The sequence below is a fragment of the Artemia sp. Qi Xiang Cuo genome, chromosome 14, assembly GCF_049724085.1.
Source record: "Artemia sp. Qi Xiang Cuo chromosome 14, ASM4972408v1, whole genome shotgun sequence".
Classification (NCBI taxonomy): Eukaryota; Metazoa; Arthropoda; class Branchiopoda; order Anostraca; family Artemiidae; genus Artemia; species Artemia sp. Qi Xiang Cuo.
The window spans coordinates 58,365,932-58,387,546 of NC_142807.1; the positions used below are offsets into that span (position 1 = coordinate 58,365,932).

A 21,615-nucleotide genomic window follows, 5' to 3' on the forward strand; every position below is an offset into this window, starting at 1 on the left:
ACATCCGATGCAAATAAGTCTGAGGCAAGGGTAGTCTCAGGTGGCGATTATTTCTGAGAGGGGGAGGGGATAATTTTCAGCGGGGGGATCTCCTAGGGGGGAAACCACCTGGGGGGGGGGGAATCTCCTACGGGGGGATATTTCCAGGGGGAAATCTCCTATGGGGGAAAATTTCCGGGGGGGGGATTTTCTCGGGGGAAATCACCAGAACCCTGGTGAGAGCTCTCTTGTTTGTTACGCTTCATTAGTTTTTATCGTTCAGCTCCTTATCAATACTGAAGAAGGCCCTCCGAGGTAGATTCAAAACAAAAGTTTTTGAATGTCTACATGTGATCGAGTTAAGATCAATTGCCAGCTCGTGATGCTTACTCAAGATTAACAGAAACTTTGTCCTGAGCTCCAATGAGCTTCAAATTCTGGGCTAATTTAACGACATGCTTGAAAAGAGATATTTTTTGTTCTATTTCTTCTTTTTTTTTCTATTTCTCATTCTACTTCTCGTGACCATTTGCTATCAAATCTTTCTACCTACGTAGAGAATTTTTCTTTCTATATTAGGAAGGTAGAAAAAACTTATTAATAGAAACTGCTACCCCTAAAAATGGTATCCCCTGTGGTAGCATAGTGGAATGATGCTTTACTTGGCAATAAGGGGCCCAGGGCTGATTCCATCTGTTGCAAGGCTGGATAACATGTTTACTACCTATCCCTGTAAAAAAGGCCCAGAAACTAAAACGTCTATTAGACGCCCTATGCGTCATCAATGACTCTGGAGGATCTTTATCCTATCAACGGTATTAATATATAGGTATCAATATCAACGGTAAAGTAGTCTTAAAAGAAAATGTTAATTGATCATAGTCAAAAGTAAATTACTATTATGTCAAAAGTATTACTATTATGACATAATTACTATTATGTCATAGTCAAAAGTATTTCTTACTCATGAAGCATGATTAAAATTTCTATTTGATATTTCTTACGCATGAAGCATGATTAAAATTTTATACTTTTATACGGATATCTGCAGTACAAACCGCCAAGGGCATATCCAGGATTTTTGTTTCGAAGGGGGGGGGGATAGGTTTAAAAACACGTAACTAATTTGTTTATATGTATTTTGTTACGTTTTCACGAGTCAGACAAAACTTCGAGGGTGGGGGTTCAAACCCAGTTTGTTCGGCTGACGTTCTTATTAATAACGGATCAGACCAACTTATGTTGATTGGCAAACTTGACATTTTAAATATCAGGCCACCAAAAAATAAGCTTAAATATCGAGATTTATCAGAAAATAGTTTAAGAAAATTAGCTGAAAATTTAGACCATGTTGATTTTTCGGATGTTTTTAAAAGTAAGTGTGCAAATGAGGCTTGTAATTTGTTTCTGGATTACTGTTACTATTATTACTATTATTTCTGGAATTACTGTTATGTGATGAATGAAGTAAACATTTTTTAACTAAATAGAATAACATCGTTCAACTTACTTTACAGTTTATACTAAGAGTAAAACTGCTTGGTAATGAAATTCTATCGTTAATGAAAAAAAATGCTTTAAATGAACAAAATAAAATAATCTTCTTAATCACTTTCTACTATATATATAATAACTACTTTAATGCAGTATAATATAATATAACATAACTTCTACTAATAACTACTATAATAATAACTATAGTAACTTCTCTAATAAATATGAATTCTGACGTTCTTAAACCATCATCAACTGGGGCCCAAGTATCATCAATGTCCGAAACACCTATAGTATAATTATAAACGTAATTTAACATTATTTACAGTTAAGAGTTTTCTGCAAGTTTTTACAAAACTAGTTACGGTTTTCTGCGAATTTCTTTACTGTTTTGACATTTTTTTTTTTTTACTGATAACTGTTTTTTCACAACTTTTTTGACTTTTTGAAAACAAATTTCCAGACGAATACTTGCTTATTTTTTTTTTGTACTTTTTGAAATTAAAGTGCGAATTCGGCCCATCGGGGTTTATGGTAGACATTTTTCGGAAATGAAACCTTATTATATCTTATGTTATTATTCGTAATGTATTATTTAATTATTTACGATTCATTTTTAATAATATGTTTATTTTATTATTTATATATTAATAATATTATTATTATTTATATATCATTTATAAGTAATTCTGATGTAATACAATTATAATACTATATAACATACATAATTCAATATCAAGTACTATTATTTCAATAGGTGACCGCCTTATCTAGAGAGTTTTATTTTCTAGAGAGTAATACTAAGGACTTTAAAAGATGCTGTATAAGTTTTACAAGAAGACAGTAAATTGTGTGAAATAAAAACGACCATCCAAAATCACTATGTGAATTCTGTCTCGTATGTGACTGATTTGCAAAATTAATTCCAGTCTCTCAGGGAAGATTCTTGAAAAAAAAAAACTACCTTAAAACCTATATTATAACCAGTTATTTTGAATAAGGGGTTAAATAACTTTATTATTTTGATTTCCCATGAGTTATAGAAATAAATTCATCGTCAAATTGCATTTAACGTGATAAAACTGAGAAGGCTTTCAGTAAGCCATTAAATCCATAATCAGACAGCTCCCAAACTTTACTCTTATTGACGGTTGTATTACATTTCAGTCAAAATTAGTCAATTTGTCAATTTCGGCGATTAGCACGAAATTAGTCAATTACAATCTATGGTTGTACTTCCATACTTTCATTATTTCCTCATAATTTTCGAAGCTTTTCATGGAATTCAATCTTTTTTATTTTTTGTAATAAATGATGGGGGAGGTAGGGAAAAGTTTGACAGCAAATGAATTTCGCTTTATACGTCAGCAAAAAATAAAATAAAAATAGATAGTACCTTACTTGACAGCAAGTAAGTCAAATACAGTGAATTGTCGAATCTGTTGTAATTTCATAATTTTGTTCTCTCTCCATAATTCCCCATGCTATACATAGAATTTAACCTTTTTTGTTTTAAATGGTGGGGGGGGGGTAAATTAATTATAATCAAGAAACAACTTACTCGATGTCCTTATTATCTGTTATAACTTCTAGCGTAGTGTGACCAGCAGCTTTACCAGTTACAACAACATTAAAAAAATCAGTATCGTTGAAAATAGTTATGTTTGAGACTTCTGTTATTACATCCGGATTATCTGATGTGAAATAAATAGGAAGAGATTCATTCAATGCATCTGGTTCCCTGAAATGAAAGTATTAAGCAATCAAACAACAATTTAAATAAGTAAACTAGGTCTGATAAGCAAGTTTTCAACCTTCACAAAAAAAACAACTACCAGAACAAAGCGAATGACAAAATTTTAATGAAAAAAAACTAAAATGAAAATTAATATTTTCATGTTTAAAAAAGGGGGAGATTAGATATGAGCTTCTTCTGTCTCTCTTTCCCTCTCTTCTCTGTGAGCCTTGTCTTAAACAAGGCAATTACGACCCAATAAATTAAGACTAAAAAAAGGTAATCCATAGAAAAAATGATAATACCTAGTAAATAAATGTGTATGAATTAAAATTATTCGACTTTTATTTCAATTTATTTTTCTAAAACCTTCTTTTCTCTAAAAACTGCTCCCGCACTTGGCAGAAAAAGTGAATTCAACGTGAACTTAAATAGACACAGAAAGGAAAAATAAAACTGTTAGACCTTAAAATATCGTAAAAAATCTAAAATTACATCTAAGAATATATAAAATAGAATATATATTCTTATATAATATATAAAATATATTATGTATTCATAAATTCTAAAATATGTAAAAATACCAATTAAAAACCTAAATAAAAATACATCTAAGAATATCCAATAAAAACCTAAAAAAAAAGGGAACTTAGAAAAAAATATAGAAGGAATTAAAAAATATACGACTTCAAAGAAAATATAAGAACTAAAGAATATAAACAAATACATCATGTAAGGGGTATCATTTCAAAATTGCTGGTTATCATTTACAAGTATCTATTTCATCATTTCCGGGTAAGTAGTTGCGACTTTAAGGCTATTACATCTATTTGAACAAAAATCCTGTTTCACACTATGGAATTCATTTTCTGACCAACAAGACCCAAAAAACTTCTTGCCGCCTATTCTACAGCTTAAAACTATGAATATTTTTATAGACGCTTTAGATCTCGGAATATCAAGAAGTTATTTTCTGGAGGTAGAGATAATATGAATTGATTAGGATCAAAATTTGTGATCTCCATTTTTGGTGAATGTAAGTTAAATCTAGGTGGCACATCTCCTTCGGCACACACATAAAATAGTACAAAATTGAAATTAGAAAATCCAGAGCTTGTGGCACAAATGTAGATAGTCCTGTGTGACGTTTTTTGGTACTTTGGAAAGGTTGTATGTTTTTTTCTCATGCAACACACAGATGGAATATCCTATTGGAAAATGTTTAAGTTACAGTCAAATTACTTGCAGAAACCAGATGGAGTGCTGACTATGCAGCTGTTAAGCCAGTTTTTTAATGCTTTAAAAAGATTGTTGATACCATTGAGAAACTTTGTGACTCTTCAGAAACTCTCGACGCTAGAGAAGCAGCTCAAACTTTGTCGACTTCGATGTGGGATTTCTCATTTTTGTGCTTTCATGTTTATGAAATAGTGTCCTTGAAGAAGTCAACCACACCCGAAAATACCAGCAAACTGTTGAAATAAGTTTCGAAAAGAGCCTCATCAAAATCAAGAGTTTAAAGGCCTTTTTGAATGATAACAGAGACGGTCTTGTGGAAAAGGCAATAGAATTTATAAAAGCTATTTGTGATGAGATGGACATTCACCTAGCCAAACGAAGAAATATTAGAAGAAAGAAACTGATGCCCGGAGAAAAAGCTGAAGACGAACCTCTAAGTTTGGAAGAAAAACTAAAATATCGATGTTAGAGTGCATTGACATGTTTCAACAAGAAATCAACACGCGTTGCCAAGGCATGGAAGGAATATCACTTCGGATTGCTGTCTTGGATACCAGGAACTTCCTAAAGAGTTCAGAAACTGAAGTGTAAAATTAGTTGGCTGTTTAGTAGAGAATTACGAAGAAATATCTTCAGGAGACATGTTAAATGAAATCCCACGTTTGAGGAGGTTTTTACAAGCGGCAAACGTTCCTGAAGAAGTGGCCCTGGAGTGGAGTTTTTTGAGGCTACTGCAGTTTATAGTTGAATATGAGCTCCCAGGCTCTATTCCTGATCTTCTAGCATTAAGGATTTACCTGACACATTATGTGTTTGTTGCTTCTTGCAAGAGGAGTTTTTCCAAACTCAAGCTTATTAGAAGTTATTTCAGTTCTACTATGAGCCAAGCTCGACAAAGAAGAGGTTCTGAATGAAAACATGGGTTTTAAAAACAGTACATTTTTTTAAATTCGTGCAGATTTAAATATATATATATATATATATATATATATATATATATAATATATATATATATATATATATATATATATATATATATATATATATATATATATATATATATATATATATATATATATATATATATATATATATATATATATATATATATATATATATATATATATCATTCAATTACCTGGGTATTTGAAGTAAAAGTACAAAAAAGATGGATAGACCTATAGTAAAATATGAAAGCTAGAGCTATTCTTTTATTTCCTCTTAAAACAATTATAAAAAAAGGCCCTGCCCATTTTAGCCTTACTTAATGATGTTTGATGCTGTAATTATAATGTTAATATGTATAAAAATGTTATATTTTCCTAAAATTTTTGTAAGTTATTTCATAGTAGAGAACGATGTAAAGAACGATGTGGGCACAATGTATTGTTTTTTTAATTTTTTTTTCCATACCAGGGCACTGCGCATCGAAGGAGTTGTCGTAGAAACTTCGAAAAGGGCTCATTCGATTGAAAATAGGAATGGCTAGTGCCATTTTTAATAGTCAAAAGTGAATGGAGGGCAACTAGGCCCCCCCCCATCTCCATAATTCCCCCAAACACATCCAATCAAAATTTTGAGATAGCCATTTTGTTCAGCGTAGTTGATTTCCAGATAGAAAATATGTTTTTGAGGAGCAAAATCCCCCACAACCCTCAGGGCAAGGGTTTTAAGCTATGCCCTGAGGGCATATAAGAACGATGTTGGCACAATGTATCATTTATTATATTTTTTCCCTTTAGAGCAGGGCACTTCGTATTGAAGAAGTTGTCGTAGAAACTTCGAAAAGGGTTCATTCAATTGGAGTGGCTTATGCCCTTTTTATTAGTCGAAAGTCATTAGAAGGCGACTAACACCCCTTCCACGCCCACCATTTCCCAAAACACATCCAATCAAAATTTTGAGATAGCCATTTTGTTCAGCGTAGTTGATTTTCAGATAGAAATTATGTTTTTGAGGAGGACAAATAAATAAATACAATGAATGTGCATTGTCAGTTTAATATACATATACTGATATTTACTAATCACAATGTCAATATTATTTGATCTATTAAAGTTATAAAAGTAAAAACATTTACATTTTTTTCATTTAAGTGCAAATTTTGTTCTGGCCTTGGGAAGGCATAGGGGTTTTGAGCCCAACTTCTGTTAATTTCTGCTCGTTTTGAGTTTGACTTGATTATTTATTGTAATTTTTGTTTGTTTTGGGTTTCATTTATTTATCAATACTGATTTGTGGTAGTTTCACGCTTGGTAGATTATTTGATTTTATTTTTGCTCATTTTTTGCTTAATGGAGCTCTTTACTTTCCTTTGAAAAACTTATTTTGTGCAAAAAGTTTTTTTTAATTAATACATTAAAATGTCCCAATGTTATACAGCACGCAATTTACTTTTTCTTTCACTCCTTACTTTAAACACTTCAAATACCTTTTTTTAATTGTATGTTTCCACCATAAACAAATATGGCTCAACAATTTTAAAACTGGGAGCAACATTAAAACTTAAAACAATCATAAATCATTAAGTATATGAAGGGGATTGCCGCCTCCTCAACACCTCGCTCTTTACGCTAAAGTTTGAATTTTGTCCCAATTCTTAAATAACGACTCCTGCAACACAAGGGTCGTTTAATTAGAACAATAAGAAGCTTTTTTAAAAGTACTAAAAAACTTTAGCCTATAAAAGTGAGGTGTTTATAAGGGGACAATCCCCTTCATATACGTAATGATTTCTTTTTGTTTTAAGTTTTGATGTTGCTCCTTACTTTCAATTGAAAACTTTTTTTTATTTACTAATCTAGCATGAATTAAAAATAGGTACATCTAAAAGTGTGTACCAAAAAGAGTAACAAAGACCAAAATACATATTTTACTGTTTACAATGCATATTTTACATAATTCACATTGAACACACATTTTAGATATTACCAATTTACACAAGCACTGACTAATTACATGGCTGTGTCACCTATTTTCAAACCTGTGATTAAATAATCTTAATTTTATTTCCAGAAATAAGGGCAAAAAAGCTTACCGCACATGAAAAGTGCTAACAGCAGTTTCCCCGATTACTATGGAAACATCTTGACTATCAGTATATATTTCCGTACAATAGTAACCTAAAAAGATATTAGCTTTTACTTAACAGAAAAATATATAAATAAAACTATGACAATCTAACAGAAACAAAAAAGAACCCCTTTCAGAGTTCAGTCACAAAAGGGAGACTAAAAATTTATGCTTTGGCTGAAAGATATACCATAAAAATAAAAAACAAATTTGAAGGAAAAAATCTGCTACAAAGATCAAGTCACAGTCTAAGCATTGAACTACAGCCTTAATAAATGAAGTCAGGCTTGCTTCCCATTTGATTAATATCACTCTAGATTTGATTTTTAACCTTGATTTCCTCCTGGATGAACCGCATGAAGAGACAGCCAATAAGCTTCATAAATATCTAGCTGATATTGCACAAGCGCCCCCCTCCCCCAGTAAACCATCCAATCCCTGAAACTCAAAAGGATAAAATCCCAAGAATTCCAGCGAAAAATAATAATAACAAAAAAAAATACGGAAACTGAAAAAAAAACTAGTATATGTCCCATTGATATCCCAATTGATTCAATAAAAGCATTCCCTGATAAACTACCAACACCCCTTGTTAGAATTTTTAATGATAATAGTAATTCCGAATGTTAACCCTCGAGCTGGAAGCTGGGCTATATTACTCCAGTCCAAAAAAAACGAGGCCTGAACGATTTTACTGGAGTACAACCAATCACCTTGACCCCAGTTTTTTTTAAATGTACAAGGGTTTCTTACCTAATTGGTTAAAGGCAGAGATTCTTGAACTTATTGACATACAACAGTTTTGAAATCTGAAGCAGACATCTATTTCGCACTACCTTGTTAGTCTTCTGCACACCATTCTTAAAATCTTTAAAACCCTTACTTGGTTGAATCTTTTATTAATTGATCTCCAGAAAGCTTCGACCAAACTCACCAAAATATCCTCGTAAATAAAAGGCTGACATAGTTTCAAGCGAGTCCTTTTTTGGTGAAAATTGTTGCCTCTTTTTTAAAAAATCATTCTCAAGTGCTTAAATATAATAATGTTTATTCCAACCCCCTTCCAATCTATTTTGGGTCCCCCATGGAACCCTGGTGGGTCAGATTTTATTCCTTATAATGATTAATAGCCTCATGACTGACCAAAAAAGATTGACGGAATTATGTTGACGACCTGTCTCCACTTGAGGTATGTTGACGAAAAAATCTCAATAATGACATTACTTGACGATGTCAAACAGGAAGCTTCTGTGTCAAAGATAAAAGCTAACACGTATAAACTGTCAGTTTTGACAGTTCAATTTTTAAAATCACCCCCTTCTTTCAAAAATCCCATTCCTACAATAATCTATTATGTGCATAAGACTACGTGGGGTGACAACTACTACTGATTTGTAGTGGGGTGTCCATGTCCAAAATATTCTCAAACAAGCTTTTCTTTTGGTTTCCTCCTAAACTTTTGATGAAATTTTCCTGCCCCCCTAAGGATCTTCTCCCACTTTATTGTTCTTTTATCCAGCCAATACTGAAGTATTGTCCAGTGTGGCATTTTGGTCTTTCTTCAGAACATATTTATAAGATTGAAAATGTCCAAAAACGAGCACCTAGAATTGTAAATGGTCACTTTCTGCAATTGTAAATTTGTAGAATTGTAAATCACCACTTTGACTCCAAGATGGAATCTCCTGTGCTTCCATTTCGGTACCAAGACCCTGTTTGTTCCCCAATTATGTTCCATCGTCCCTGAACTCTAACTTCCCACCCATAACAGACTGTCCTGTATAAAGTCCCCAAATTGACTTCTGTTCCTGTTAAACATGAAAGATATTGAAAAAGTTTTGTTGAATTGCATAATAGCCAGGAAAACGCCAGGAAAACTAGTAACTTATTTTATTCATTTTAATTAAGTTTTGACTAATTTTATTTACATATTATGTACTAACATTAACACGAGTGATATCTTATATAAGTACTAATGCTATTTGTGACACAAAATTCAAATTTGGCAACCATGCTGGAATTTTTTTTAAAATTAAGTTCTATTCTAGGTTTCTGAGCATTGATGCACTTTTCCTAGTTTACAGTACTTACAAGCAGTTCCTAGGCTAAGCAGTTAAAAGAAAAGGTTGCAATTGAAATTACACCAAAAGAAGTGGGGACAGCCTACTTTTTGTTTGGTCTTAGATGAAGGGTCTTTTACAATCTGCCATGCTTGATCTCCATAATGTGACATACTCATCTCAGCCTTTCCCTACATTATAGCCCTAGAAAGTGGAATGAATCACATTTTTTGCACAGATTGTTGTTTGATTTACTATTACTCAAATGGTGGCCAAAACTATCCATAGACAAGTCCTCTGCAAAACATTAAACAATCCTCCTGTGTCTTCTGAAACAATCATGTTTCAGAACCATACTTGACCACTGTCATTACTGAAGCTTCCAATATTCTTCTTCTTCTAATTCACAGCAGGCGGGCTATTCAGTTGATACTATTCAGCCCTCTTCTTTTTGCTTCACTCTGTGGGCTACAGAGCTACTGTCTTGGTTGTCTCTTATTTATTAGATAAGAGATAAGATATTTTAATCTTGGTTCTCAGAATTATCTTCCTATTCTTCAAAACTTTTATCAATTGTAAAAAACACCCTGGGCCCTGACTGGCTATTCAATTTTTTCACATCTTCATTACATCCACCATCTTTATACCCAGGTAATAAAAAAGCTATGCACTTCATCAATCATCTTATTGTCCAACATCATCTCTTCGCTGTTATTTTTTCCAGTCTATGTGACTTAATCTCTTTAACATTAATTTTCAAAGCTATTCTTGTACCCTTAACTTTCCTCCAATAATTTATTCATTTCATTCAACATTTATATCTAGGACACTAGCCCAGGAGAGTTTTACCTTCCCGTTTAACCCCAAGCTTTTGCCTTTACCATGTTCCTTTGGGCGAAGTCCATCAAAATGATCTATATAAATGGGGATAGAACAAAATCAGGCTTAAGTCCATATTCAATACCAACCATGCTACTAACCTCATTCCAACCTTAACCAGACCAACATTTTCCTTGTCTATAGCACTAACTATTTTTATGCATTTACCTGGTTAGGAACCTGGTTTACAAGAACAGGACCTTCTATCAGCTGAAAGAAACACAGGTTCATAATCTATAAAATTGAAGACTAAAGGGGCTAATGATTCAGGTACTTCTCAATCATTAATCTTATTGTGAAAATTAGGTCAAAGCACCTACTTCCCTTTCTGAAACCACATTGTTCTTCTCTTAAAAGTTCGTTTATAATATCTCCAAGTCTAAAAAGTATCATCATATTATAGTAATTAATTAAAAAAACTTTTTCCGCAAAATAAGTTTTTCAAAGAAAAGTAAAGAACTCCATTAAACAAAAATGAGCAAAAATACAATCAAATAATCTACCAAGCGTGAAACTGTAACGATTTGTCTCTTCAAGCATATACTTCAAAAACCCAGGTCACAAAACCTGAAATAATACAAGCATAAGCAAAGCACAAGCAATACATAACAGCAAGCATAAGCAAAAGCACAAGCAATACATAACAGCACACATACACAAAATACAAGCAACGCATGGCAAGTAAGTAAGGAATATTACATCTCCCTTCTTTTCGGAAGAGCTTGTCAATCATAGGTTTATTCTTGATGGTGGCTTGACTTGTCGACCACTCCTGGTAGTTACAGAACTTCTGAGACTGTTGTCGACTTCGGCCGCGGAAGGCAGGGAGACCACAGTGTTTTCCTGGCCAACGGCGAACGGCAATTCTGGCATGCTGGCTTGGCGAAAGTGCACGTCCTCTGTTTGGGGTAAGTCCGGAGAGTGATTCCATGAATTGTGTACTCACAAGCTGCCAGTATTTGAATCAGAACTCTTCTCATCTGTAGTAACGATTTTCAAGTGCTTTCTATTCCAGTGGTATTGTCTGTTTGCTTTCGTCTGCAATACATACGATCGTGGCGCATCTGCTTCTCGGAGGACTGTTGCAGGTTGCCAGGTTTGATCGTTGGACCGTACTCGAACTTGTTGACCTATCTGCAGCGGATTAAGGCTTTTGGTATGTTGATCATAGTAGCGTCTCTGTCTTTCCCTTTCTTTATTCCTTGCAGACATGAATTCCTGCATAGGTACGACTTTTGGAGATAAGTGCTCAATGGTGCAGGGCACTAGGGATCTCAAGTTTCTACTCATTAGCAGTTGGGCTGGGGAAGCTAGACCATCGACTGGTGTTGTGGTACTCAAGGAGAGCTAGCTTGAGGTCAGTTTTTCATTTCTGTGTGTTCATGATCAGGCTCTGAGCAATACCAACTGTTTTCTCAGCAAGTCCGTTGGACTGAGGATGGTTCGGGCTAGAGATTTTGTGTTGTATTCCCCACTGTCTCATGAAATCCTTGAATGTTTCTGAATTTATTTGTGAGCAATTATCATATGTAATAATAAGGGTTATCCCTAATATATTTATTTGTGATTTTTGCTTCTGGTTTTTTAGTTTCTTGTATGTTTTTTTTCCCCGAAAATCATCTACAAAAAATCGACTGTAATAATCCACTATGAACAGATAGTATCTTCCGGATATGTAAAACAGATCAATGCCAACATGCTCCCAAGGGTAGCTGGGAATATCGTGATGAAGCAAGGGTTCTCTTGCATTTGCTGTAGAATAAGTGCAGCACGCATCACACATCTTGACGAAATCTTCTATTGTCTGACTCATCTTTGGCCAGAAAATGACTGATCTGGCTCTGTTTTTCGTCTTCTCGATACAAAGATGTGAAGATGCTTTGCAATACAGTGATTTGCATGCTGTCTGGGATGACAAGATGGTCATTTTTCATGATGATGTCATCAACAACACTGAGATTACTTTTTACTGTCCAGAATTCAGCTATGGATGATGGAACCATTGATCTTTTTTCAGGCCAACCTTCTTCTACCATTTTCCTCAGCACCCTCAGCTGTGGATCTCTGAGCGTTTCTTGTTTCAACTCAGATAGCTTTTCTTGACTGATTGGTTGTAGTTTCATAACGGAGTGTACATAGTATTCAATTTCTCTGTGAAGCAATGGTTCCTCAGTTTCTAAGTGGAGCCGGGAGAGGGTATCTGGGATCAGTATTTCGGTGCCTGGTCGATATGTTATACTGAAATCGTAGGGTTGTAGATGTAACAGCATTCTTTGAAGTCTCGGTGACGACTTATTGATCGGCCGATTGAGGATTGTTTCCAGGGGTTTATGGTCACTGATGATTTGGAAGTGACGGCCATAGAGATACTGATGAAAATGGGGACATCCAAAAACAATGGCATACAGCTTCTTTTCGATTTGTGAGTATCTCTGCTCTGTTTCATTCAGCGATTTCGATGCGAATGAAACAATTTTATTCTCTTGAAGCAGGACAGCACCGAGTCCTGATTTGGAAGCTTCAACTTGGATATCTATTTGATTTTTTGTAGGATTGAAGAGCGAAATTGTTGTTATGATTGATGCTTTAATTTTTTTTAAGTGTGGCTTCGTGTTCATTCGTCCAGTTGCATTGCTTCTGCTTAGCTAAGGTCCTAAGAGGTTCATTTAGGCTAGACAAATTTTGGATATGGCGTGAAAGGTAGTTTAACGTTTAACATCCCAAGGGCTGTTTGTAGTTCTTCCTGGGATTTGGGTGATGGCATTTTCTCTATTGCTCGGATCTTCTCGGGATCTGGATGGATTCCGTTTTCGGAAATGATGCGTCCAAAGTAAGGTATCGAAGCTGATTTGAAGATGCACTTATCTTTGTTAAGCTTGACTCCCTTTTCTCTAGCTCTTAAAAGGGTTTTTTGAAGATTTCTGTCATAGTCCTCTTCAGATACACCAGAGATGATCATGTCATCCGAAATTACTGAGAATCTCTTGAGGTTGCTGAATGCCTCTTCCATGTGGCGTTGGAACTCATCTTGTGCAGACTTGAGTCCAAAGGGCATACGTCTAAATTTGTATCGCCCATATGGAGTTGAGAATTTTGGAAGATTCAGTCAGTTCGGAAGATTCGTCATCAAGACATAAGTTCCGATATCCTGTTCGGGCATCTAGCTTGGAGAAGTACTTAGCGGCTACATGCTTTTGCGCAGCTTCCTCAAAAGTTGGCATAGGATGGTGGGGTCTCTTTATGGCTTTGTTGAGATCGTGAGGATCTATACAGACTCTCAAGGTTCCATCTGGTTTCTCAACAACCACAGCTGAGTTCACCCAATCAGTTGGATGGGTCACCTTCTCAATGACTCCTAGGTTTTCCATACGATCTAGTTCTTCCTTGAATTTGGACTGGAGACTCAAGGGGATTCGTCTCGTGGGCTGAATGGATGGCTGTGCACCTTCCTTGAGGATTATTTTACATTCACCTTCCAGTTTCCCAACTCCTTCAAATAGGTCGGAAAATTCGGTGAGTATCTTATCAGTGCTGAGCTGTCCAGATTGAAGACTAAGTATCAGCTTTATCAGGTTCAGCTTACGACTTGCACTGAAGCCAAGGATAGGAGTAGGGGCTGACTGCACTACAAAAAACTCTATGGGTTGACTATCATTTGATTTGTAGGCACAGTCGATCTTACATGTCCCCAGGACGGGAATAGTCTGACTACAAAAGCTTGTTAAAATGTGGTTTGTAGGGTGGATTGCAGGTTCTGGATTCAGTCTTTCCACCGTCTGTCTGGTAATGATACTAGCTTGTGCCCCTGTGTCAATCTTGAATTTCACACTGAACTGGTTGGCAATTCTTAGTTTAGCGTATGGCTGGTCATCAGCTTTATCCATCACTAGTTGATGGATGAATAGTTCGTCAGTTTGTTGAGCTTCAGAACTGATGATGTTCACAGTCTTTTTGCTACCACGGCAGACACGTGCAAAATGGTTGGGTTTTTTGCAGTTACTGCAGATCGTCCCTTGGGTAGGGCACTGAGGATTCTGTGAATAGTCTCCGTCACAGAAGTAATTTTCACGATTTTCAAGTCAGTCACGAGTGGGTGTCCACAGTCTATTTTGATTCTTCTTGATGATATCGACTTATTGTTTTCCATTACTAGTTGATTCTGCTGACCGTGTCGTAAGTTGTACCTGGGTTTCTGTGTAGGTTCTTGCTACTTTGATAGCATCTGAGAGAGTCAATTCGGATCCCAATTGCAGTAGTCTTTTATGAATCTTCTGGGATGATGTTCCAAAGATGAGGCGATCACGGACCATTTCGTCAACAATCGTAGCTCCATATGAGCAGTCTCGCATTAAGATTTTCAGTTCAGTTGCATATTGTTATATAGTTTCGCCTTCCCTTTGGTCACGTTTGTGGAATGTATATCGGGAGAATATAGGGTTTGATTGTGGATTAAAGTAGTCATCAAATTTGGCAAGGTATACACAAATTTTGTCTTTTTCATCAGCTGCTAGCGTCCAAGTACTGAACACATCTCGTCCTTTTTCACCAAGCCAAATTAGCAGATATGCATACTTGATTTTCTCACTTTTTCCGCTCAAGGGTCCATCAAACATTAGATTAGCATGACTTTTGAATCTAGTCCAAGCCTCTTTTAGATTGTCCGATTCCCAGTTCAGCTCAGGATATGGGATGGTGATATCCATCTTCTACTCTGACACCATGTAATGTTTTGTCTCTTCAAGCATATACTTCAAAAACCCAGGTCACAAAACCTGAAATAATACAAGCATAAGCAAAGCACAAGCAATACATAACAGCAAGCATAAGCAAAAGCACAAGCAATACATAACAGCACACATACACAAAATACAAGCAAAGCATGGCAAGTAAGTAAGGAATATTACATACCAGAAATCAGCATTAATAAATAAATGAAACCCAAAACAAACAGAAAGTACAATAAATAACCAAGTCAAACTCAAAACAAACAGAAATTACAATAAATAACTAAGTCAAACTCAAAACAAGCAGATTTTAACATAAGTTGGGCACAAAACCCCTATGCCTTCCCAAGCCAGAACAAAATTTGCACTTTACTGAAAAAAATATTAATGTTTTTCCTATTATAACTTTAATAAATCAAATAATATTAACATTTTGATTACTAATTATCAGTATATGTATATTAAACTGACAATTCACATTCATTTGTATTTTTTATATGCCCCCAGGGCATAACTTACAACCCTTGCCCTGAGTGGTTCAACTACATTGAACAAAATGGATATCTCAAAATTTTGATTGGATGTGTTTTGGAAATTGGCGGGCATGAGAGGGGCGTTAGATCCTATCCAATCACTTTCAACTATTTAAAAATGCACTAGCCCTTTCAATTTCCAATTGAATGAGCCCTTTTGAAGTTTCTATGACAGCCCTTTCAATAAAAACTTTATATGTCCCCAGGGTATAACTTACAAACCTTGCACTGAGGGCTCTGAGGGGGTTATCATCCTAAAAGACCTAATTTCCAGAACTTTCAACTACATTGAACAAAATGGATATCTCAAAATTTTGATTGGATGAGTTTGGGAAAATGGTGGGCAAGAGAGGGGCATTAGTTGCTATCCAATCACTTTAAACTATTAAAAAGGCAGTAGCCCTTTCAATTTCCAATTGAATGAGCCCTTTAGAAGTTTCTATGACACGCTTTAAATAGAAACTTTATATGCCCCAAGGGCATAACTAACAAACCTTGCCCTGAGGGCTGTGGGGGGAGGGGTTGTCATCCTTAAAGATCTAATTTCCAAAACTTTCAACTGCATTGAATAAAATGGCTATCTAAAAATTTTGATTTGATGGGTTTGGGGAAACCAGGGCGTGAGAGGGGAGTTAGCTGACCTCAAATTGCTTTTGACTATTAAAAAGGGTACTAGCCCTTTGAATTTCAAATTGAATGAGCCCTTTTTCAAGTTTCTATGACAAAGATTTCAATAAAATCTTATACGCCCCCAGGCCATAGCTTATAACCCTTGCCCTGAAGACTGCAGGGGGAGTGTCCTGCTCAAAGGTATAATTTCCTGAACTTTGAATATTGTGGGACAAATTGGCTATCTCAAATTTTGTTTGGATGTGTTTGGGGAAATGGTGGGCATGGAAGGGGTGTTAGTTGCCTCCAATCACTTTTGACTATTAAAAAGGGCACAAGCCTTTCCAATTTCCAATCAAATGAGCTCTTTTTGAAGTTTCTATGACAATGCGTTCTATAAAAACCTTATATGCCCCCAGGGCGTAACTTACACCCCTTGCCCTGAGGGTTGTGGGGGAGTGTTCTCCTCAAAAACACGTTTTCTATCTGGAAATCAACTATACCAAACAAAATGGCTATCTCAAAATTTTGATTGGATGTGTTTGGGGGAATGATAGGCATGGGGGGGCTAGTTGCCCTCCAATCACTTTTGACTATTAAAAAGGGCACTAGTCACTCCAATTTCCAATGAAATGAGTCCTTTTCGAAGTTTCTATGACAACTCCTTTGATATGAAGTGCCTGGGTATAGAGAAAGAAAAAAAAATATATAATACATTGTACCCACATCATTCTTTACTTAGGCAGTGCTATCACACTGCCTATGATTTGCATTCTACAGAAACAAAGCTGCTTCTATAATTGCTACACTTGCTCTTGTTGTCTTTCTTGTAAAGATGGGCCCTAAAATGTGGCTTAATTAAATATTTGTTCCAGAACTGGTAAATACTTTTCTTTTTTCAAAGATTATGCTCATAATCTTCAGTAATTTATCCCTAACTTTGCAACCACTATATCTCAAAGGCTCATTTACCACAAGGAAATGTAAACTGAACTATTGAAGGTATTTGAACTATTAGATGCAAGGAGTTGGATGTCCACAGACTTTTCTGTGGTCATATTGTCTCAATTATCCTGAGTTTATCATTTCACAATTTACTTAGTAATAACTTCCATCATACAAACTATCCAAAAATGTGAATTTTTCCACTCCAAGTAAAGAAAATGTTGATGCATAAAAAGATTCACCAAGAATCTAGATTACGCCATGAAGATTAATTTATATATGCTCTACCTCAATTCATTTGTTTTAACACTGATTCAAATGAAGGAGTCAGGGCTCTGGTTATCAGAAGAAGACAACTCTGTGACCATCTTCTAGCCCTCTTTTTGGGTTGCCAATCATACCACATGGTTTTCAGTCTTCTAAACAGAAAATCAATTTATATCAAAGTTACTGCAAAGCCCACAAAAACTAACCACACAAGTACAGTATTACACAATCAGTAGTACATTCAAACTTAATTGTATGGTTCTAGGGCCTATTTAAAGTTGTTCACACTTATCTTTGATAGAGCTTGTATTAAGGCAGGGGGAGGGGATACAAATCATCTGAAAAGAGAGACAAGCACTACAAAAATAGCCTACAAAATCTGAAAAGACAGACAAAGCACTACAAAATTGTAGGCTATTTAGGATAATTTAAGATCAACTGATAAAACAGCATTTTGATGCCCATGGATATGAATTTTGACAAATCTAATATGTTTGCTCCTTCTATGAATATAATCAATCATGCATCTTTTTTATGTGCCCTCTTTGGCTAAGGTTTTATATCTGCTTAATATTTTTAAACTTGAGCTTTTTGCATCATTAAAGAGAAATATTAAAGTTATACCGAAAATAAGAGAATGGACTTTTCAAGAATGAATCCAGAGCTTAAGCTGTGCCTTGAAGAAGTTTCTAAGCTCTTTCTATACTTTTTCCCTATTTTAAGGTTTACCTGAGGTTTGAACAGCCACAGTTTTATGAAGGACTGTGGCAATATTTGCAGCAACAACAATGTTTGTTTTTATTTTAGCGTAATTTCAAAAATATGTCAAAATTTTAAAATATTAATCAGATACAAAACCCAAGCCAAATAGGGCAAACAAAAAACATAATTTCAAAAATATGTTGAAATTGGTTGATTCTAACTTTAACGATATGCTGCAAAACCCATAGGATTACAAAATTAAAAAAAAAAATAAATACAACTTTGAAAAATAATTGAAAGTGTCTAGAAATATCTACTAGTTTATTCTAAGACTAAAAACTACAAGAGGATAGATAGGCCTACATAATCAAGAACATTTAGATAAAAGTGTGGTAAAGTTCTTTTTTTGCTACTTTCAGCTATCTTGGATAGGGGTTTGGTTAGCAAAATGAAACTTTCACAGATAGATCTACAGGCTAAATTATGTCCAAGGAAGGTATTTTCAAGTACCTAATTCCACTCCTTTTCTCTCTAGAGGGTCCTGACCTTTAAAAATCTGTGTGTTATAAAAGTGAAACCTTACAAAATAGATTTTCTGCTTAAAATGAAGTACAACAAAATGGTTTTCAGCTTCACAACTTAGCTCAATCCTGATTTATAAGGTTTTAAAGATATGAAAATACTTTTCCTAGATTTTGAAAAAAAGAAGATTGATGTGGCTTAAAATTCTACTCAAACAACAGGAATTGCATTTTGAAAACTAGAGCTAGAGAAAAAGAAACTTATAACTGAAAATTAAGGTAAAATGTTGTTTTGTCAAAATTTCTATAGGTATAGACCTGTCATATAGGCAAATTTCAGGACCCTCTAGAGTGAGAAGGAGTGGAAGTAGGTAATTAAAAATACCTTCCTGGGACATGTTTTAGTCTGTAGACTCATCCCTGAAACTTTCATTTTCCTAACCTCACCCCTTTCCAAGATAGTCTAAAGAAGCTAAAGTAGAATTTTACCAAGTGTCTGAAGAGGCAAGATTGAAAGTTCAGACAGAAAATAGACTAGCATATCAGGTTAGCTAGATTAGGGTGGCAAACATGGGCCACCAGTCTCATGGTCATTTTAAAAATGAAATACACCAGCCTGGGAAGGTGCCCAATGGATATTCTTTAAAAATTACATTCTATAGAATGTAAAAATAATATCCAGCTACACTTAGTATCAAGATAAAATATCAAGCTAAAGAGATAAAAAAAATTTTAAGACTCTTACACCTTTCCCTACCTAGCTGAATATTTGACTGTCTATGCAATATACATAATATCTACCTAGTTGGATAATAACATGGCTTAGTATTTTGGATATATATATATCCCAATAGGCAGATAAGAAGATTCTCTAAGCAGTTTTGGGTTAATATCCAACTACCCAGATAAAATGTTTCTCATAGGTACAGCAAGAATATCTAACTAATTGGATAATAATGTAGCTTAGTGTTTCTGATATATATATCCAACTAGGCAGATAAAAAGATTCTCTAAGCAGTTTGGGGTTAATATCCAACTAGCCAGATAATTCATTTCTCTTAGGCACAGCATGAACATCTAACTAGGTGGATAATACCAAGTCTTAACACTCCTAATATATATCTAACTAGGAAGATAAGTAAATTCCATAAGACTATATAGTTTTGGGATACTATCCAACTAGCTAGGCTAGATAAATTGTTTCTCTTAGACAAAGCAAGAATATCCAACTAGGTGGATAATGCTTAGTCTTAGATTTTCTGATATATATTTAACTAGGCAGGAAGTTTTTTAACTACCTAATTGGATTAATATCAGAAGGGCTAGGAAAAAGTGTTATCAACCAAGTTAGATGTTCATGCTATGTCTAAGAAAAAAAATTGTCTGACTAGTTGGATATTAGGCCTATCACTAGTTTGCATGAAGAATTTACTTATCTGTCTAGTTAGATAGCCAATATATCAGAAACATTAAGTTAAAGTATTATTGAACTAGTTAGAGATACTAAGTTGGCTCTTATGCTTTATTGTATTTGGCTAGCAAGATAAAACTATTTTTCTCTCAAATTTTAATTATTTTCCTAGTTGGATAGAATTCTTTAGAAGGATTTTACAGATAGCTAATTAGTTGGATAATTTTGGCAATAACTAAGAATGGTTGGATTTTATTTTTACATTCTATAGAATATAAATTTTTAGATAGGCTATTATCCATTGGGTATAGCCTACTCCCCACCAGCCTTGCTGTTTTGGACCATTAGTCTCAACAAAATGGAGCTCAAGCCACTAGTTTCAGAAACTTGACTACTAATTTCAAATTCAAACCACTAGTCTCAAAAGCTTTGATGTTTTTGAAAATAAGCATAGCCTAGTTTTTCTTAATTCTCTCAACCAGATCTTCATATTTTTCAATGGTTTTTTGCTTTCAGATAGAATAAAAGCATGGCTTTTTATAAATTAGTTAGTATTGGACACGGTTTTAGTCTTGTAGATTGGGTTGTTATCTTCATTCCAGAATGGTTGTTGTCTCTAGCTCACCAGATTTGGGTTAATGGAATTGAATTAGCTGGTGATTTTACTGATCATTTACGAAAGCTATACCACAGGAATATATATTTAACATAAAATTCATAAACACTGACTCCTAATAAATGCAGTTATTCCAAAGAAGCATACGAGGAGATCCTGCATATTCTTTTCACAAATTCAAACACTCTGAAATTTTGAAAATAATGCTTAACAGAGACACCTATATTTATGAGCTCTCTATTTTCACTGACGGACAGTATGCGTTTTATTCGGGGCATTCCCTTGGGCTTTTTCTACTGACAAATTTGTTTGTAAATTTATAACACGGACTTTAAAATGTGCCGTTACATTGCCAATCGAGAAAGTAAAAACACTGTCAATTGGAATCATGATTTTATAATCCAAGTTTTGAATTCGACAACCTTACTGGATTATGGCTTAGAATTGTGGATTTTGCCGGTTCGTTGTCTAGGACTGCCAGTTTACACTTAATCTTGTCCCAATTTTCGGAATTTTAACAATTAAGTCTTTAAATATTTTTGTTCCACCTATTGTACTGAACCTCGTTTCAACTATTGGGTTTGTTGGTAGAAAAAACCTCACCAAGAGGCTGGTGCTAGATTTCCCACCTTTGTACGTACCTGTGACCTTTCATATAGAGGCAGGATTTGAAAGGTGTTGGTTTCTGTTAGTAGTGAGGGCTATAAACACAGTTTTAACCGTTTCACCTCAGCAAGAAAAATAAAATGGGCTAGAAAACATACTTTTGAAATATTGAAAATAATAAAGAAACTAGAGACATAATTTCCCCTTCCCCCTAAAAAATAGA

General features: G+C 34.7%; 1 protein-coding gene across 2 annotated transcripts in view; it reads right to left on the reverse strand.

The window, feature by feature from the left end:
- Positions 1-20,963, reverse strand: part of Ctns (lysosomal cystine transporter cystinosin) — a 59,380-nt gene extending 38,417 nt beyond the window's left edge. For both annotated transcript variants that reach the window (XM_089100788.1, XM_089100787.1), the window contains exons 1-3: positions 20,900-20,963; positions 7,485-7,569; positions 3,035-3,214 (exon numbers count right to left, since the gene is read on the reverse strand). In XM_089100788.1, coding sequence (XP_088956914.1) covers positions 3,035-3,214; positions 7,485-7,569; positions 20,900-20,948 — 314 coding nt within the window. In that variant the 5' untranslated portion in view covers positions 20,949-20,963. The remainder of the gene's footprint in view (positions 1-3,034; positions 3,215-7,484; positions 7,570-20,899) is intronic.
- Between the last annotated feature and the right edge of the window lie 652 nt (positions 20,964-21,615).